Here is a 17,937-nt window from a genome sequence, read left to right as displayed (position 1 = left end):
AGGGTTAGTCCGGGAGAAATGAAACCCTACAGCATCAGACCCCATCACAGCGCTGTGCCACCCCTTCCACGCACCTGGATTCCATTGCTACACCCAGCAATGAGGGCATCATTGTGATGAGCTCGTCAGTTCTCAGGCCAGAACCACCCCACCATGCCCAGAAGAAGGGGAACTGTGCCAGGGGGTCCTTATCCCCTATGGGGTGGGTGCAGGGGATGAGTGACAGAGGGCTCTGGCAGGCGGGATGTGCCGCGTCCGTATGGAATGGTTTTATTACAGTTTTAATCTCACAGTCGGTAGCATTACATGAGAATAAAGCACTGGACAGGACTGGAAAAAAAGGCCTCTGGAGACAGCATGCAAACATTGCAACAAGTTTAAAGCAAAACAACCCAAAAAAAGCGCCCTCGGGGGACGCTGCTGTGCTCCCAGCAATGCAGCGTCTCCTCTGGAACCATCACTTCTGTCGTTGGGGTTTCCTTTTTGTGTGTCCATTTCATTGGCTTATTTATTATTATTCTTCTTTTATTAACCTTCTTTCTTCTTCTTCTTTTTCTTCTTCTTCTTTTTTTTTTTTTAATTTTCTGTCTTTTAATTACATTAAAAAATAAGATTCGTACTTTAGTAAAACGGCCAGCGCTCGGCTGGGCCCCTGCTTGAAATAATAATAATAATAAAAAAAAAAAACAAAAAACCACAACATAATGACAACAACAACAAAATAATAATAAAGCAACGGCTCCCCTCCCCCCCTCAAAAAAAGAAAACAAAAAAAAAAAGGAACCCAAACGAAAAACACCCCAAATTCAAGGGGGGGGGGAAAAAAAATAATAAAAAAAAAAAAAAGCCTGGGACAAAACAAAACAAACAAAACAAAACCCAACGAAGACCGATTTGGAAGGTTGGAAGCGACCAGGAGGGGCTGCCCGGTGGTTGGGCTCCGTCCGGTCGCTCCCATGGGTGGCCCTCTGTGCTGTGTGGGCTGGGAGAGCCCCCCTGCTCCTGCCCTGGGGTTGGAGGTGCCCCCCAGAGCCCTCTCACAGGTAGAGCTCCTTCTCTTTGATATGCACTAGCTGTTCACGGAGCTGGTGGAAGGACGGCCGGTGCCCTGGGTCCAGCGTCCAGCACTTCTTCATCACTTCATAGACGATGGCTGGGCAGCCGTCGGGTGCGTCCATCTTGTAGCCCTTCTCCACCCGGGGCACCACGTCCTTCAGGGGCTGAGGGGACAGGGCTCAGGGGGCTGCTCCCAACCCCCCCCAAATACCCAAGGGCTGCCCCCAGCCCTCCCCCTTGCCCCTTCATGAGCTCTCACTTACGATTCTCGGATAAGGCACTCGCCCGAAGGAATAGATTTCCCACAGGAGGATCCCGAAGCTCCACACGTCCGATTTGGTGGAGAATTTCTGCGTGCAGGGAGAAAGGGCCGTTTTGAGTGGGGCTCTGAGCACAAAGCGGGACATCTCGAGATCTTTCCCCGCTCTGACGGCTCTCCTCCCACCTTTTCTCTAAGTGCTTCGGGTGCTGTCCACTTCACAGGCAGCTTCCCCGTGTCCTGAGTGGACGACGCTTCCTTTGTCAGCCCAAAATCGCTGACCTTGGCAATGTTGTCCTCTGAGACCAACACGTTCCTCGCCGCCAGGTCCCGATGGACGAAGTTGTTGGCTTCCAGGTACTCCATGGCTTCACAGACATCTCTGGCGGGCGACAGAGAGGCTTTAGGAATTTGGTTACCAGAACTGTGGCTACAAAAAGCCACGGGTGCACGTCAGCCCTGTGGTTGGGGACATCAGGGCAGTGAGCTCTCGGCGGCCCTGCTTGAAGCAGGAGGCTTGGACGACACATCCCTTCCAACCTCAACCATCTCTGGGGACAGCATCTCCCCCATCCCTCCTCTCCTCTTCCCGTTTCTCAAGCCCCAGGGCATGGGGTGAGACAGGCAAAGCAAGCAGGACCATCCCTGCATCACAGACTCGTGGAATCGTTTAAGTTGGAAGGGATTTTTAAAGGTCCCACTCCCCTGCAGGGAATATAATCCCAGGAAGAGGGATATCCATCAGGATGCTCAGATCCCCCGGCCCCACCATACTTACAAGGAAAACTTGAGCAGGCAGTCTGCACCTAGGACCGACCTCCCACGCGACCGCAGGTAATCTACTAGGCTGCCCTGGAGGGACAGAGAGAGATGGTGCCATCAGTGCCAGCATCTTGCTGGGAGCAGTGTCCCACTGCCAGCCCCACACGGCCCAGGGTGTGGGATGGGGAGATGGTAGCATCCAACTGGGGTCATGGCCCAGGGGAACAAGAGGTTGGGGGGCAGAGAGATGGGGAGAAGGAGATGGAGAAAGAGGGTTGTGGTTGTGTGGGAGGACCCTGTGGTCAGCTCTCACCTTGGCCATATACTCAGTGACAATGTAGAGGCCGCTCTTCTCCTCCACGATCACCCCCAGCAGCTGCACCAGGTTGCTGTGTCGGAGCTGCCTGCACAGCAGAGGAAGGCTCAGGGCAGGGAGCAGGAGGGCACGGAGACCACCTCCATCCACACACCCCTTCCCACCGCCATCTCTTGTGTGTGTTGTCCCCCCCCTGGCCATACTCACGTCATCACAGACGCTTCTGCCAGGAAAGCCTGCGCTGTGGCGTCGTTTTTAATGCACTTGACGGCGACTTTGTTCCCCCGGTAATCACCCAGCATCACGTCTGTAGGAAGGATGGATGGGCACAGGAATGAGCCACGGCCTCCCAACATCCCTCCCAGCATCAACTCCTTATTGGGACGCACAGGGACGTGCTTTTCCCCAGCACAGGAGACCCTATGGCATCGGGTAAGTGAGGCCAAAGCGCTGCTCACCTCCAAATTCCCCTTTGCCAATGATCTGCAGCAGCTTGAGGTCCTTCATGTTGAGGGCCCAGCCACCTGAGTGAGAAGGATGAGGGTGAGGGAGTGCCAGGGATGGGGACAAGAGCTGGGGAGAGGGCACGGCCACTCACTGCGGGAGAACTCGTCCTGAGCTGCCACTGTCCCCTCCATCACCTTGGGCTTGATGAGGCGCGTGCAGAGCCCGTCAGCATCTGTGGTGTAATGCTGGAGGGGAGACGGGGGTGAGAGGCCGGGAGGTCACCCACAGCCACGGATGACAGCGTGGGGACTCGGTGGGGGTCCCTGCCAGGGCGATGCCAGGCCCTGAGACCCCACCAGGTGGCAGCACGACGCCACAGATGAGACCAGTACGGGCTCAGGGCTTCGGTGCCTTTGCCCATCCTATCCTTGTTTCCATCTCACCCCTTTTGTCCCAGGGCTCTGGGCCCAGCAGCTTCTGACCCAGCCCACAGGGATGCAAAGAAGATTCCATCACCTCCCACGGTCCAGAGCAACCCAACTCCAACCCAAGCAATCCTCAAACTTATGGCCCCTCCTCGCCACGGGTCAGGGCATGCAGCGAGTCCCGCATCAACCACACGTGCAACCACAGAATGGTTGGGTTGGATAGGACCTTAAAGCCCCCTGCTGTGGGCTGGCTGCCCCCCACTAGCTCACGCTGCCCTGCCAGGGCCCCATCCACAGCCTTGGGCACCTCCAGGGACAAGGAGGGTTCCTGCTCCCCGGGACCCCACCTCCACAAGCTGCATCAGGTTCTCAAAGTAGACCTCCTCGTCGATGCTCAGCTTGCTGGAGGAGTAAATGATGCGGTAGTGCTCCACCTTGCCCTCACAGCTCACACACAGGGTGTAGTCCCCAGGGTAGTTGGTGCTCTCCCGCACCAGGAACAGCCCCGTTTCAGGTGGGTACAGCAGCCGCTCTGCCTGCTCCCGTGTGATCTTCCCATGGAACCACCTGCAGCAGGATGGGAGAGGCAGTCAGTGCGCTGGGACGGATCCCACGGGGCCGGGGGGCCACGTTTGGGGGTGATGGGGACTCACGGCATGAGGCTGAGCTTGATGCCAGCCTTCACTCCTTCCCGTTTCTGCACGTAGTTAGCGGGGATGATGCCCTCCCGGCCCACCTTGTTCTTCGCCTTGTACCAGTTGGGGTCCTGTGGGGACAGCAGAGGTGTCACAGCGAGCCCACAGATGTCTCGTCGGGAGCCAGACTGCAAGCCTCTCTCCATCCCCCTCCACTGCGCCGCCTGGGACGCTTCCATTTCAGAGGAACTTTAACTAACGAGGCCGTGAATTAATTAACCCAACGCCTGGCCCGATTGCCGGCCTGTGGGGACAGCAGAGCGACGCTCCCTGCCCGTGGGATGCAGGAGAAAACAAGGGGGAGGCTCGGGGAACCCCACAGGGGTTGGGAGGGTGGGACCCACCGCCCCGGGACCCGATGGCCATTACCTTGGTGACAGCAACGATGGTGAGGACGTCTCCCTTGCTGAACGGCAGGTCCTGCTCGGCGGTACCGTGGAAGTTGTACTTGGCGATACATTCTGTACCGGATGGCCAAACGGCCTGGGGGGGCAAAAGGAGAGGGGGGGAGGATGTGAGAGGTGGCTCAGAGCATCTCCCACCCACCCCGATACCGAGCAGCAGGGGAGCGCAGGGCTCACGGCACCTCACCTGCATCCCTGACATCTTCTCAGGGGCTTCGGGGGAGCAAATCTCACGGGAGGGACGCGTCACTTGGTACCATGAGACCTGGGCAGGGGGTAAAAGGACAGCTGAGAACGGCAGCACCGCTGCGAGAGGCACCGCATCTCCGTGCGTGCGTGCAGGGCTGGGCTGGGAACGCCGTTTGCAGCGGGGTTTTTGGCCGGTTTCATTTGCTAAGGAAGCACCAAAAGCCATCCCCAGACGTCACACCCAGCAGGAGAGGCCGGGATGGAGCAGAAGCGGGAAGAGAAAAAAGCTCCGCGAGAAACAAGAAAACATCCCCACGCCAGCTGCTGGGAACGGCGCCTCTGCAGCAAGCTTTTGCAAAGGGAACAAGAAGAAAAATAGCCCATTTCCCTCGGGACGAGGCGCTCCGGGCGTGGGTGCAGCCCTGTCCCCGCGGGTCGCATCCTGCTCTGCGCGTAGGAGGGGAACAAACCCGCCTTTATCCGCGCCGGCTGCTGGCTGAAGTCAGCAGCCCCGCCATCAAATGAGGCTTTCTTGGGTCGAACCATGGGGCCTCTCCCCACGGTCGCAGCGGCCACGAGCGTCCCCGAGCCCCCACTAGGGGTGATGCCAGAACCGAGCCCCCACTGGGGGTGATGCCAGAACGACGCGGGCGCTTTGGAGTTACTGCAGGCCCGACGGACAGCCGTCAGCAGCCAGAAGTATTTTGGGCAGGAGGAACCGAAAGCAAAGGGGCAAGGCTGGGAGGAGGAAGAAGATAAGAGGGCAGAGCGGCGGAGAGGAAGAGATCTGGGCGCTGAGAGCTGCCAACACCTCGCTCCCATTTTGTTTAGGGTCTGGAGAGATGCTCAGAGCTGTTCCCACCGTGGGAAGGGAGCGCGCCCATCAGCACAGCACCCGGCCCTGTGCACGGTTGAGGTTTTTCCTCCCGGCCACATGAGCGGTGCTGGGGACGTCCCCACAGAGAATCCTCCTGAGACCGAGCTGTGGGGCTGCGTCACTTCCTTGGCACCCCCCCCCGAAAAGCCCCACATGGGACTGTTCCTCATCCTGCTGCTCGCAGCACCAAACCCGGTTCCGCCCCGTCCCGTTCGTCCCAGCGCTGGGGATGCTCTCCATTGGCATCCCTGTGTACTGTGAGAGAGCACCCGTGGGAATGCAGCATCCCTGCCTGCGTGTAGCGTTCATCTTAGAGCTCAATCTCTGTCTTCAAGTGGATCTTTGCTGAAGCCTCAAAGTGAGCCGTTGCAGGAAATGGTCCAAAGCAAAACACAGCCCTCCAAAACAACCCATCGGCCGGGTCCTCACAGCCATCTTAATGAAGTCTGCTTGAAGGAAAGCACTCTTCTGTCCCTCCACACCACAATTTAGGGTGTTATTTGCTGGAATGGGGTGTACCACCGCCGTCAGGTGCAGTTTTGGTGCCCTTCTGCAGAGTGCAAGCTCACAAGTATGGGCTGAATGCAGACCCTCAGCCCCTTTGAACTGCCATGGGGACGAGCACGGCTGCGTGGCACTTTGCATGGAGTCCCACGCCGCTCACATCCGCAGGAGGGATTTCCCATTTCTGCCTTTCTCACCACCCTGCTGCTCTCAGGAAGGTCCCCGCAGTGCGTGGTCAGTGGCTCCCAGCAGCTCCTGTGTGCTTGGAGGGCGAGGGTGGCAGGAAGGAGCTCGGGGCTGGGATTGGGCTCCACCTGCACGTTCCTGGCACAGCTCACCCCATTGGGGAACAACAGACCGGAGCACGGCCCTAAAGTGGGAAGCAGGCACTGGCAGCACCCCGGTAACCCATTGGGAAGTGGAACAAGGTGAGAGGACCTCTTCTTTTGTCCGACACCGACTTCCTCCTCTCCTCAGAAGCAGATGAAGAAGGCTCCGTGCCTGCTGGATGTCCCCGGGGAACTGACCTCATCCTTGGGCTGATGGATCAGCGCCGAGCATCAGGGCTCTGCCGGCAGCAGAGGGATGCGCAGCGCATCCCAGCACAGCAGCCATTCCCACAGCTCCCAGCAGAGCTGCTCCATCCCCACGCTGCTCTGCTGGAGAGAAAAAGGGACCAGGGGACGTTCAGAACCTGCAGGAAGGGCTCCAGTGTGCTCCAGCACAACGCCGTCCTCGCGCTCCGCTCGAGCTCCTATCCAAACTTCAGAAACAAAAGACACGAAACAACCCCCAAACAGACAACATCCCCGCTGCTCTCCAAAAGATCTTATCAGCTGTCATTACAAGCAACACCTACGATTACCATAATCGAAAGAAAAACGTTCCTCCTTTATCTCATCAGTGCTCTGAGATGGTTCTGCCGCTCCTCTCCAGCTCAGCGCCTCCAACTGCGCGTGTCGGGCACCAGCCAACGGCCCCCAGAGAGGAAAGGGGGGGTGGTGTTCCTTTTTGATGGCGTTTTTAAAAGAGAGATGATGCTGTCAAACCACAGACAGCGCCTGGGGGATACTCAGGGGCAGGTGGAGGCCCTGAGACGCTGCTTCCAACCTCCTCGCTGTGGCAGAGTCTTCCTGGGCCTTTTCTCCAAAACCTGGGTGGTTTCGCTGGATGTGGTTGTCCACCGATTGGCCGCAGTGCCCGACGACACCTCCAGAATCACTGAACTGCTAGGGTTGGAATGGACCTCCACGACGACCAACTGTGACCGCCAACCCACGGCCACCACACCATGTCCCAAGGCCACATCCTTTGGGTCTGCTTCCCGTGCCCTGAAGGGTGTCAGTGCCTTCCTGGGGAGCAGCACGTGGGCTCTGTGCGCCCCGAAAGGAATGGATGAATGTGGGAGGAGAACCATGGGTTGACATCCTGCTTGTGATGCATCACTGCCGTTGACCTCTGCTGGGGGCCCCATCTTCAAACTCCATCCCCAACAGACTTCTGTCCCTAGTGGATGCATCTCCCATTCCCAGTGGATGCACCTACTGTCCCCAGTGGACAGATCTCCATCCCCAGTGGATGGACCTCCTGTCCCCAATGGATGCACCTCCTCTCCCCAAACAGACACACCTCCCATCCCCAACGGACAGATCTCCCATCCCCAGTGGACACACCTCCTGTTCCCAATGGGCACATCTCCGTTTCCAGTGGATGCATCTCCAACCCCTGCCTCCCCAGCGGACAGATCTCAATCTCCAGTGGGTATATCTCCATCCCCAATGGACAGATCTCCATCCCCAATGGACAGATCTCCATCTCCAATGGCCAGATCTCAATCCCCAGGGGGCAGATCTCCATCCCCAATGGACAGATCTCCATCTCCAATGGCCAGATCTCAATCCCCAGTGGGCAGATCTCCATCCCCAACGGAAAGATCTCTATCCCCAACGGACAGATCTCCACCTCCAGTGGGCAAATCTCCACCGGAGGCCCTTTGGGACGCTCTCTCCACTACGGGTCCAAGGACCACAGCCCCAAAGGGAACAAAGCATCCCCTCCGTTACCGCTACCGGCGCAGACCCGTCCAGCCGAGCTCAGCGCTCTTCCACCCCCTCGAGGAAGCGCTGCCCGACCCCTCCGTCCCCCCGCAGCTTTTTCGGGCCGGCTGACAGCGGTGTCCCGCAGCTTTCCCCCCCCCCCCCCCCCGTTTCCCGGTACTCACCTCCCCGAGGGGCCGCGGGCAGGCAGGGCTCAGCCCGCCGCCGGGTACTCCATGCGGCGCCGCCGGGGGCCTCCGTGCTCGAGATGGGGGGGGGGGGGGGGAGGGAAGGCGGAGGGGGGGACGGAAGGGGCGGAGGAAGGCGAGCGGCAGCCCGGCGGCTCCCAGCCCCGAGGAAGAGGCGGCCGCGGCCGCTCGCAGCCGGAGGAGCCGCGTCGGGACGGGGGGAAAAGGGAACGGAGCGGCCGCGGCCCGGGATGCGGGGAGAGAGCGGGACCGGGCGGTGCGGGGGAAGGGGGAGGAGGGAGCGGGGAGCGGGGAGCGCGGGCCGGCGCGGCCGGGGCCTGCTGGAAGGAAGCGGCGGCCGGAATCGGAGCGCCCCGAACAGCGCGCCTGCGCCGTGCGGCTCCGCGGCGCCCCCTGGTGGGCAGAAGGGAGAGAGGCGGCTTTCGGGGTGCGGGGAGTTGCGGGATGGGGAGATGGGTTCGGTGTGCGGGAGGGGAGATTTGGGTTGGGTGCGAGGAGTTTTGTACACCGAAGAGCTTGGCACGGGATGCCCAGAGAGGCGGTGGTGCCCCGTACCTGTAGACACCACGGTCAGGCTGGGTGGCTTTGAGCGCCTGATGTGCTACGGGTGTCTCTCTGTGTGTATTGGCCGGGGGGGGGGGGAAGGGGGGGAATGATTCTCTTCCAGTTCAATTCTATGACTGCAGGAGCCCACTCAGCTGTGGGGGTTCTGCACGCAGGGAGGTGGGCACCCTGCTCCCATGGCCCCCAGCACCGTGCCGCCATGCCCCGAGCTCTCAAGCACTGCCTGCTCGCGGGCAGAGCCGCTGTCACTTCCTGCCCTGCGCTGCGTGCAGCCCATGTAGGGCGAAGCAGGAAGCCCGGCGCGGTGCCTGCATCCCCCCCCCCCACCAGCGCAGGGGACCATGCGGGTGACATCGATGGGAGCTCGGTGCCAACAGCTCCAGCAGCCCAGATGGTGCTGAATGCATCGGGAGGATTGCTATGGAGCTCCCCGCATGGAGCTCAGTGCCCCGAAGGATGCTGGGTTGCAGGCTGGCCCTGCTCGTGTTCATCCCTACTCCACGCTCTGTCTCACTCAGAGCGATGCTGGGAGGAAATGAGAGCAGCTCTGCTTGCAGCAAAGCGCGGATGCGGGCACCAACCCATGCAGCCTCCCCAGGGCAGAAATGCTGCGAGCGAAGCAGCGCACCTGCATGCTGAGCTGAACACGAAGGCAGGTGGACGCGGTCCTGCAGCACTGCAAGCTCCAGGGCAGTGGGGATACAAAGCTCCCTCCCCAAATGAGCATCCCCCAAGTGAGCATCCCCTTCCTCGAATGAGCATCCTACTGATCACCGTCCCCCACATGAGCATCTCCCAAACGCTCGGAGCAGGAGCTCAGTCTTTCAGGGAAAGGTTCCGTTCTTGCAGAGCAGAGATGTGGCAGATGCCACACGAGGGCGATCGCGTCCCAAAGGCGACGCAGAGGGGACAAAAAGGCTCCGGAGAGCATCGCTGCTTCGGGACCCGCACTGCTCTGCCTGGTGCTGCTCCCTGAGGGCATTCAACCCTGACCCTCGCGTGCCTCCTAAAACACCTCGTTGGTTCTGCCTCATTTTCCTAGACTTCCTCGTTTCCAGGAGGGTTTTAATTAAAGCAGAAGGGATTGGGTTGCTGTGGGGTCTCCCAGTGTGCCAGATGCTGGTGAGGGGTGCAGGGAGCTAAAGGAGATCTGGGATTGAGGTCGGTGCCCCCAACCCCCACTTGTCCCAAGCAGCCCTCGGTGTGCAGGATGTGGTTATCACCGTGACTGCTTTGCTCTGCCTCAACCCAGGGACAAACTCCACCCTCACCTGCTTTCTTGTGCACCCCATTGTACCTTCGGGCTTGGGGTCCAGAGAAAGTCCCACCAGCTCCAGTGCCCTGGAAGATAAAAGCAGAGAGCCCTGCTCCATGGTGGGGAGCAGTTTTTCTTCCCCCAAAAGGCAGAAATCAGCCACTCTTCCCACTGCAACACAGCTGCTCCCGTGGCTGAAGGAAGAGGAAAGCCTGGCTTGGTCCTGAATATGGAGAGGCAAGGAGATGTGATCTTCAGAGATCGTCTTGTCATAGAATCATTAAGGTTAGAATGACCACTGGGATCATCTCTTATAACCACCAGCCCATCACCACCCTGCCCACTAACCCCTCAATAAGGGATGCAGGAGCAAAGCTCACAGTGCTTGGGTACCATCACACTGCACACGTGGCTCAGAAATGTGGGGCTCAAAGTGAGCCTGAAGACATCAAGCATCAAGAGTATTATTAACATGGAGGGGCTGTCCCCTCTTTTGGGGACTGGCAGTCACAGCAGTGGTCTGGTATCAAATGTGGAGGTTGGTGGCTCTGCATGTGGCAGGGGGTTGGACATTCATGATCCTCGAGGTCCCTTCCAACCCAGGCCATTCTGTGATTCTGTGATCTACGATTCTGTGATGCCTGCTTAGCTTAGGAGACAATTTATTTCTCCCTTGGCAAAACTGAGCAGGCTTGGCCATCGATTACAGGCACCCAAGAGTGCTGAGGGAAAGAAGAGAGATGGAGCTGTGTTAGAAATGTACAGGACTCTCTTTTAACAAGGAGGGTCATTAAGTACTGGAGCAGCTCCTCTGGGGAATTGGGAACTCCAAAGGCTGGCGTCCAGGTGGAGGAGCTTGGTGCTGCCTGCATTTAAGGTTTCCATCCCTGCTGGATGTTTTTCTGTGGGCTCAAGGGACCGGTGAGCCTCACCAGCTTGGCAGGAGGACCAGGAGCCAAGAGGCCATGGCTCAGTGCTGACTCACTTTAAAAGCGCCAATAAAAGCAATTAGCTGTGGTGCAATCAAAGCTCCCCTGGCTTATCACAGCTCCGGTCCCCATAAAGGTCCCCATAAAGAAATCATGGCAATCTCAAGTTACCTGGGGAATAAATGGAGGCTTTAATCGAGGGAAATGATCTGTGGAAAGACAAAGATAGAGGAGTTGTGTGAGCAATTGGTGCTGGTGTGGCAATGATCGATAGATTTGCTTATTGGGAGGTGGTGGGGAAGAGGAGGAAGGGCAGAGCTGTGAGTGCAGCATGGGAACACTTTGATGAGAGCTGCCAGGACACACCAAGAATGTCCAAGGAGGCAAGTCCAACCTTGTATGGCAGCCCTGCTCCCTTCCAGAGCCTCCCAAAAGGTCTCCTTGCTGCTCCCTGCTTGCTCTCCTTCCACTCCCTTCCTGCCTTCTCTCTCCCTTCCCCATCCTGGCTCTGCAGTGACTTCACCCTGGTTCTGCCCACTGCACCCTCAGGCTGCAGTCATCCCAGGGGCAGCAATCAGCCCTTGATAAACACTGGAGGAACAATCACCAAGGAGCTGTTTCACCTCGCTGACGTTAATATTAATCCACTTATCGGCCCCAGGGCTATAAAATATCCATCTCTAAAGGGTAAAAATCATCCCAGCGTTCTTCCTTTATATCAGCACCTGCTTATTGCGGGCCTTATCAGCAACCAGCACCAGGACTCAGGGGGACAGAGTCACGCAACGGCTCCAGCTGGCGGGACTCTGGTCCTGCACCAGCACCAGAGTTGCTGGCTGAGCCCATGAGAGCCTCCCACACCATGGGGTGGTGGTGACACCATGACGGGATGGTCCTGGAGGTCTTCCCCCAAGTTAAGTGCTGAGAAGCTCATCCCATGTCTGTGATGATTCCACCTTCCCTGGGCTGTCCTTGGGATGCCCTCCATGGACAGGCGGGTCGTGAATAGATTGCCTTTACCTATTTTATTTTGTTGTTTTGTTGAGATGCTATCTGCCTAATGGACCTCGTGCGTGGTCCTAAGCCGTCCGTCCACATTTCCTCCAAGGCTGGTGACCTCAGCTTGAAGGAACTTTTGACTCAGCAGCATGCTGGAAATAGCTGCATCAGCATCTTTATTGAAGCTAGGCAGAATTAGTTCTCCATTTGTCTCCATGCTGAGAGCAGAGATCAACCTGGGCTCCAAACTCCTTCTTCCTGCCTCATCATCCCCTACACCCATTGGCAGCATCTGGACAGATGAATGGAAGTTGTTCCTTCCATTCCTGCCGGTTTAACGGGTCTGAACACCTCCCAGTTCTTGCTGGAATCTCCGTGAGGTCTTGGGCAGTCGGCTTCCCCATTTCCTTCCCCACAAGGGCTCTTTTGTTTTTCTCTCTTCTTGGAAGTTTCCAGCCACCCATATTCGGATCCAAAGAGAAGTCTCGTTGGTTAGGGTCTGGTGTAATGGTTGAGTAGATGCAACCCATGGAAACGGGTTCAAGAGCAGTGCTGCACTGAGTGGTTGTTCTTGTTCCCATATCGTTGCGTGACAGCTACTGGGTTGCGTGCAAACGAACACCAAGCTGTACTAGGGCAAGAAGAGGAGGCATCTGGCCTTCCTGGCAGGGATTGACTGACAGCCAATGTAAACTTTTGGGTTTGAGTTGGAGAAGGTCCTGTTCTCCTCTCCCTGTCACGAAAACACCCTTGCTCCAGCCCAGAAAACCAACAGTCTGGTGCAAGGTTGTCTGATAGATTCTCAGAGAGGCATTGAAGCTTCTGAATGGGATCTCAGAGGGACAAGTCGGTCGGGCAATTAAAAACCCAATGTAGAAACAAGGAAGCCTTGTCTTTGGAGGGCATGGAGAACTATCAGCATTTTTCCAAGATACCTTCCCAAAATCTCCAATAATTTATTCCCTGCACTCTCATCTACAGTGAAGGTAAATTCCAATCCGTGAAAATCTGTCCCCTGAGAAGTCCAGAAGCAGTGATGCTGGCTGGACATTGATAGCATCAATCCTCATCCCCACCCAGGCTTTGGGCATCAGTTCTGCCAAGATCTTGGGGCATAGGTTGGCTGTCCTTCAGCTGTCAAAGAGTAATTCTGAAGGAATACAGCCCCGAGGCCTTCAGATGGTTTGGGGTACATTTCCTGTCCTTCCCTCAAATGGCAGCTCGTGCCCCCGTAACTGTGCTTTGTGGTGCTAAGAGTAGACAGGACGGAACATCCAACACCAGAAATGCTGGGAAACGAGGTGAACAAACACAAGAAAGTGAACAAGACAGAGAACAGGAGCTTCAACAACTTTTGTTTATTGCATGGTTCTGCGAGGTAATGCCAGACCCAGGTCTGTTATAAGGGCGCCCAAGTGGAAATACCTGGGCTATGGATAGACTGCTCAGTTTGAGCTCTTCATGGAGAAGCGTTTCTTGACTTGAAAGTGCTCACATCTCTTGTGCTTGACGGACAGTCCATATATAGGTGTCATGTCTGCCTTCTTGCCATCGCGGATGCTGAACTCCAGTTGCTGGAGCAACGTGGACAGGAAAAGGAACACCTCCCACTTGCCTATGTTTTCCCCAATGCACCTCCTTTTCCCCAGGCCAAAAATCATCACCTTCTCCGCATCCACTTTGTTCACTTCAGTCCCTTCAGCATTGAGGAAACGCTCTGGGTTGAAAGTCTGTGGATCCTTCCAAAGTTTCCTAGAATGGCAGACATCAGATTTTGAGATGATGTCCCCTGGCCACGGATGCAGGGGACACTGGGTTTAGCAGATACCTCATCTGCTCCTTTTTCTCCCGGAGCAGGAGGCTTCCTGCCCTTGAAGGTACTCACTCATCGTGATTCACTTGCCACTGGTTGATAAACACGCAGCGGTCCTTTGGGATATAGTAGCCATTCAGCACCGTGTCTCTGGTCGTGCTGGTGGGAGGAGAGAGGACTGTGAGGTTTTGGGAAGCAAAGAGGCTCTTCTGCATCCTCAGCGGACTTCATTAAGTCCTGCTTGACCCTCCCTCCTCTTTGAAAGCCCAGCACTTGCCTGTGTGGGATGGTGAAGGGTATGAAGGAGGTGTGCCGGAACACCTCCAGGATGAAGGCTTCTGTGTAGGGCAGCATGCCTCGGTCAGACAGCCGTGGTGTCCTCTCCTGGCCGATGGTCTGATCTGTGGGGTGCGGACAGGAGGAGCTGGTTGGGGCCAGCCCTCGGTGGAGGTCCCAGCCCTGGAGAAACGGGCTGAGGAACTCACCCAGCTCTGCCTGAATCTTCTTCTGGATGTGGGGGTACGTCACGAGGTACATGAGGCTCCAGGACAGGGCAGTTGTCACACTGTCAAAGCCTAGACAGAGAGCAGATCAGGTCTACACAATGTGCAGGGCAGAGGACATCCTAGGCACACACAGCAGGGCTCGGACTTTTATCCTGATAGAGAAAGCTTTGCTAAAAACTTCAGTTCTCATTCCTCCCTGTCTACCCCTTGTTTACATCAGGTTGGGCTAAGATTCTAGTTTCCTGGGAATCGAGGGAGTTTCCACAGGGCTGCTCTAACATGAACCAGTCAGCAGGCACCTCCTTCAACCACCCTGGCTTGGAAGCTTGATCAAGCTACAAACTGTGCTCTGTGCTTCTTCCTAAAGCCTCTTTCCAGAGCTGATGTCCCATGGGGTCTCTGGGTTACTGGGAGAAAACCAGAGAGCCAGGTGGGTGCTTAGCTCCAGCCTGGCTGCCTGGGGTTGGACAAGGAGGATTGAGGAACCTGAGACAAGCTGCAGGAGCTGAGGGAGCGCTGGAAAGACATACCTGCTCCAAAGATGTCATTCACCAGGTTGATGATCTTCTCATTTGGGATCTGTGTGGCACTGTTGGCTTCAGCTTTTTTCTCCATGCACTGCTCAATGAGGGAGTCGGTGACATCTCGGATGTTGTTCTGAGAAGAAGAGACAAGTGATGCTGACTTGCTGTAAGCACCCATGGTGGTATGAGCAAGGGTGTCTGCCCTTCAACACCCTATGGCCCTACTGACTTTACAGTCTATGAAAATGAGCTGGCCATTAGCAGCAAGAGCACAAGTAACTCACTGACACCAAGGGGGAACGGCAGGTGAGGCTCCCGTGAGCTCTTACCTTGTCGAAAGTCTGGTAGTGCTCTTCCACAGCTGTCTTCAACAATTTCATGAATCGCTTGTTGAAATCCAGAAACAAATCCATGTTGCGTCTGGGGAGGTACTGGAGCAGCGGGATGAAGTCAGCTGGGTTGCCAACAGCAGTCACATCCACAAACTGATCCACCACGTTCACCACGTTGAGCAGCTCCTGGTCGTCGTGGTCGTAACGCTTGCCAAAGCAAATGGCACAGATGACATTGGCCACCGACACCACCATGTAGCGGTAGGGGTCAAAGCTCTGCTTCTCCTCCATCAGCTGCAGGAATTTGGTGACCAGGTAGCTGGCCTCGTTGGTGACGTGCTCCTCCAAGAGGCAGCTGGAGGAGGCCGTGGGGCTGGCGGCGATGGAGAAGTTCTTCAGGGCGTTCTGTGTCAGCTTCCTACGGGCTTTCCACACTTCCCCTGTGTCAGTGCTGAAGGTCAGGCTCTGTCCATCCGTAATGTGTCGGAAACTGTAGAGGTCAGGGCGTCCCATGAAGTCTTCTGCTTGCCTCACCAAGGCTTGCCTGATGGTTTCCAGCCCGCTGAGCACCACCACGGGCCGGGAGCCGATGGTCACCTCCATCACATCCCCGTATTTGCGGCTCATCTGGGTGAGCACCAGGTGTGGGTCCTTCCTCAGCTCCAGCACACTGCCCAGCACTGGGAGCCCACGGGGACCCGGGGGTCTGCGCAGCCCCTTGGGTGTGTGCTGCCGGCGGGTCTGGGTCAGCAGCAGGAGCAGGCAGAAAGTGGCAGCTGCCACCAGCACCTCGGTGGCCGAGATGAGACCTGAGCTGCCCCCCTGTGCCATCACTTCCTCAGGCCCCATTGCCACCTGGAAGGAAGCGTGGTGTAGAGCTAGGGTTTGAAAAAGTTATTTTAAACAGAGCAGAGAGCATAGAGAAAGAGAGGGATGGGAGAGACATTCCGTGAATTTCTTATGCTGACATAAATACCTTCTCGATCCTACCTCTGTGTTCAGAGCCGCATGCACACATTCCTACCTGCAGGTCCTTGAAGCTGGGCAGAGACAGGCAGAGGGCACTCAGACCCTGGAACCACGCAGGATCCTCTTCCCCTGCTTCTTAGCTCTGCCACGGGGCTTTATATTCATTTTTGGATGCTTATCTGAGGGTCACAGCAGCCAAGACCCAATGAGCGACTACCTATTAACAGAGGGGCTGATCCCATCTGGAGCCACTCTAGATACGCAGGCATACACCCTCCGGCCCTGAGATGCTCCAGGGCACCAGCCTTTCAAGTGGGGCACCTGTATCCCCACGCTATCAGTGGCAGGACCTCTGGCCTTGGGTTAACCATTGGCCAGGGTTGCGTGAGAAGTGGCTGGCGCGCTTCCCCTGCTGCAGGGAGAGGAGTGGCAGGGCAGGGGGAGCTGCTGACATAGGGCAGGGGACAGGGGCAAGGCTGGGGGCATCCCAGAGGGCTCGTCCCCCTGCGTGCCCCGATGGGGACACACTGCATCCCTCCTCGGTGCGATGCGCAGGAGCTCAGGGCAGCAGGGAGGCTGATGAGATGGGATACAATTTGGGGTCGTGGCCCCAGTTTTCATCCGTTCCTTGGAAAGCACGGTGGGAATTTTGCCCAGGTACAGGCCGAGCTAATGTTTAATAAAGGCTTTCAACATCTGGCTCGAGCGGGATCGTTAATAGCAGTGCCTGGGCTCATTAATGCTTGGCAAGAACAGTTACAAAACCCCCGCTGATAAAAGCCGGCCCCGTAATTGCACGCGCTAATGACGGGCACCACGCAGGGGTCCCAGCCCGCAGATGCCTCCCAGCTCCGCGTGGGGAAGGTGCCGGTCAGCACACGGGAGATGAGCTCAGACGGACGGGAAGTGCTGAGAAGGTTGGGGAGGGGGGGAGGGTGGAGAGGGTATGACTGGATGGATGCACAGACGGGGCGAGCAGCTCCGAGGCTGCTTGTAGGGGACGACTGTACGGCTGTCGCCGGACCCTGCCACAGTGTCATCCCTAAGCAGAGACACACGCGGAGGCACTGCTGAGCCCCGCTTTGCCCTGGGGACACGCCTGGCACCGAGCCCCGTTACCCTCGACGGCGCCGGGGGGGGATCTGATCCCGCAAGGTCCCGGCGCCGCCTTGACCCCGGGACGGGCTCGTGGACGTGGGGCCACCGCCCTGGCCCTTTAAAAGCCATTTCCCACCCACACACCCATAGCGTGACAGAGAGTGACCGTCCCACGTTGTTCCCGGCCCCTTCGCACGCGATGTCCCCAAGCGCCTGGGGGTGGGTCCCCTTTGTCCCCCCCCCCCCCATATAGCAGCTCTCTCCTCCTCGCGGCCCCGTGCTGTTCACTCGCCACCTCCCCCCTCACCCCGACGTGCCCCCTGGGGGCAGAGGGGCACTGAGGGCACGATCGCTTCTCACGCGAACCTGGCCAATATTTAACCGGGACGGGAGCCCCGCGACGTGAGTCCCGTGGGGCGGCCAGGCGTCCAGCCCCGAGGGCAAAGAGTGGGGAAGGGGCTGAGATCCGAGATCCCCACCTCGGGGCCGCGCGGGCGGCAGCGCGGAGCTCAGCGTGAGGAGGGGGCTGCGGCCGGCCCCCGCGTGTTCGCGGAGCCGCGTGGGGCTGCGGCTCCTTTAAGAACCTCCCCGGTAGCGTGACTGCAGGGACCGGGGCGGTGCAGGTTCCCAAACCTCCCGCCCGCTTCGCACGCGATGTCCCCCCACAGCCTTCCTCACGGGACCTCCGGATCCCCCGCCCGATGTCCCCGCAACCGCTCGTGGCGCCGCGAACGCCCTCCGCGCCGTGCCGCCGCTGCACCCCCCC

At 57.8% G+C, this 17,937-nt stretch overlaps 2 protein-coding genes across 3 annotated transcripts; both read right to left on the bottom strand.

Moving 5' to 3' along the window:
* Positions 1–247: 247 nt before the first annotated feature.
* CSK (C-terminal Src kinase) lies at positions 248–8,241 on the bottom strand. The gene is made up of 13 exons (XM_042824715.1): positions 8,159–8,241; positions 4,555–4,632; positions 4,333–4,446; positions 3,922–4,034; positions 3,616–3,835; positions 2,992–3,085; positions 2,852–2,917; positions 2,601–2,700; positions 2,391–2,481; positions 2,094–2,167; positions 1,502–1,697; positions 1,320–1,406; positions 248–1,220 (listed from the first exon to the last, which is right to left on the bottom strand). Exons 2-13 carry the CDS (start codon positions 4,567–4,569, stop codon positions 1,038–1,040), a joined length of 1,353 nt encoding a protein of 450 aa, XP_042680649.1. The 5' UTR covers positions 4,570–4,632; positions 8,159–8,241; the 3' UTR covers positions 248–1,037.
* A 5,031-nt stretch (positions 8,242–13,272) lies between these two features.
* Positions 13,273–16,351, bottom strand: LOC122163331 (cytochrome P450 1A5). Of its 2 annotated transcripts, none has more exons than XM_042824502.1 (7): positions 16,129–16,351; positions 15,102–15,982; positions 14,779–14,905; positions 14,228–14,317; positions 14,020–14,143; positions 13,815–13,901; positions 13,273–13,681 (listed from the first exon to the last, which is right to left on the bottom strand). In XM_042824502.1, exons 2-7 carry the CDS (start codon positions 15,951–15,953, stop codon positions 13,375–13,377), a joined length of 1,587 nt encoding a protein of 528 aa, XP_042680436.1. In that variant the 5' UTR covers positions 15,954–15,982; positions 16,129–16,351; the 3' UTR covers positions 13,273–13,374. The 2 variants fall into 2 exon arrangements, with proteins under 2 accessions (XP_042680436.1, XP_042680435.1); XM_042824501.1 differs by having other exon boundaries at positions 15,102–15,959.
* Between the last annotated feature and the right edge of the window lie 1,586 nt (positions 16,352–17,937).

Source organism: Centrocercus urophasianus, unplaced genomic scaffold (assembly GCF_019232065.1).
Source record: "Centrocercus urophasianus isolate 14NV4802_14NV808 unplaced genomic scaffold, USGS_Curo_1.0 seq_23, whole genome shotgun sequence".
Lineage (NCBI taxonomy): Eukaryota > Metazoa > Chordata > Aves > Galliformes > Phasianidae > Centrocercus > Centrocercus urophasianus.
This window is presented reverse-complemented; position numbering and strand designations above follow the sequence as displayed.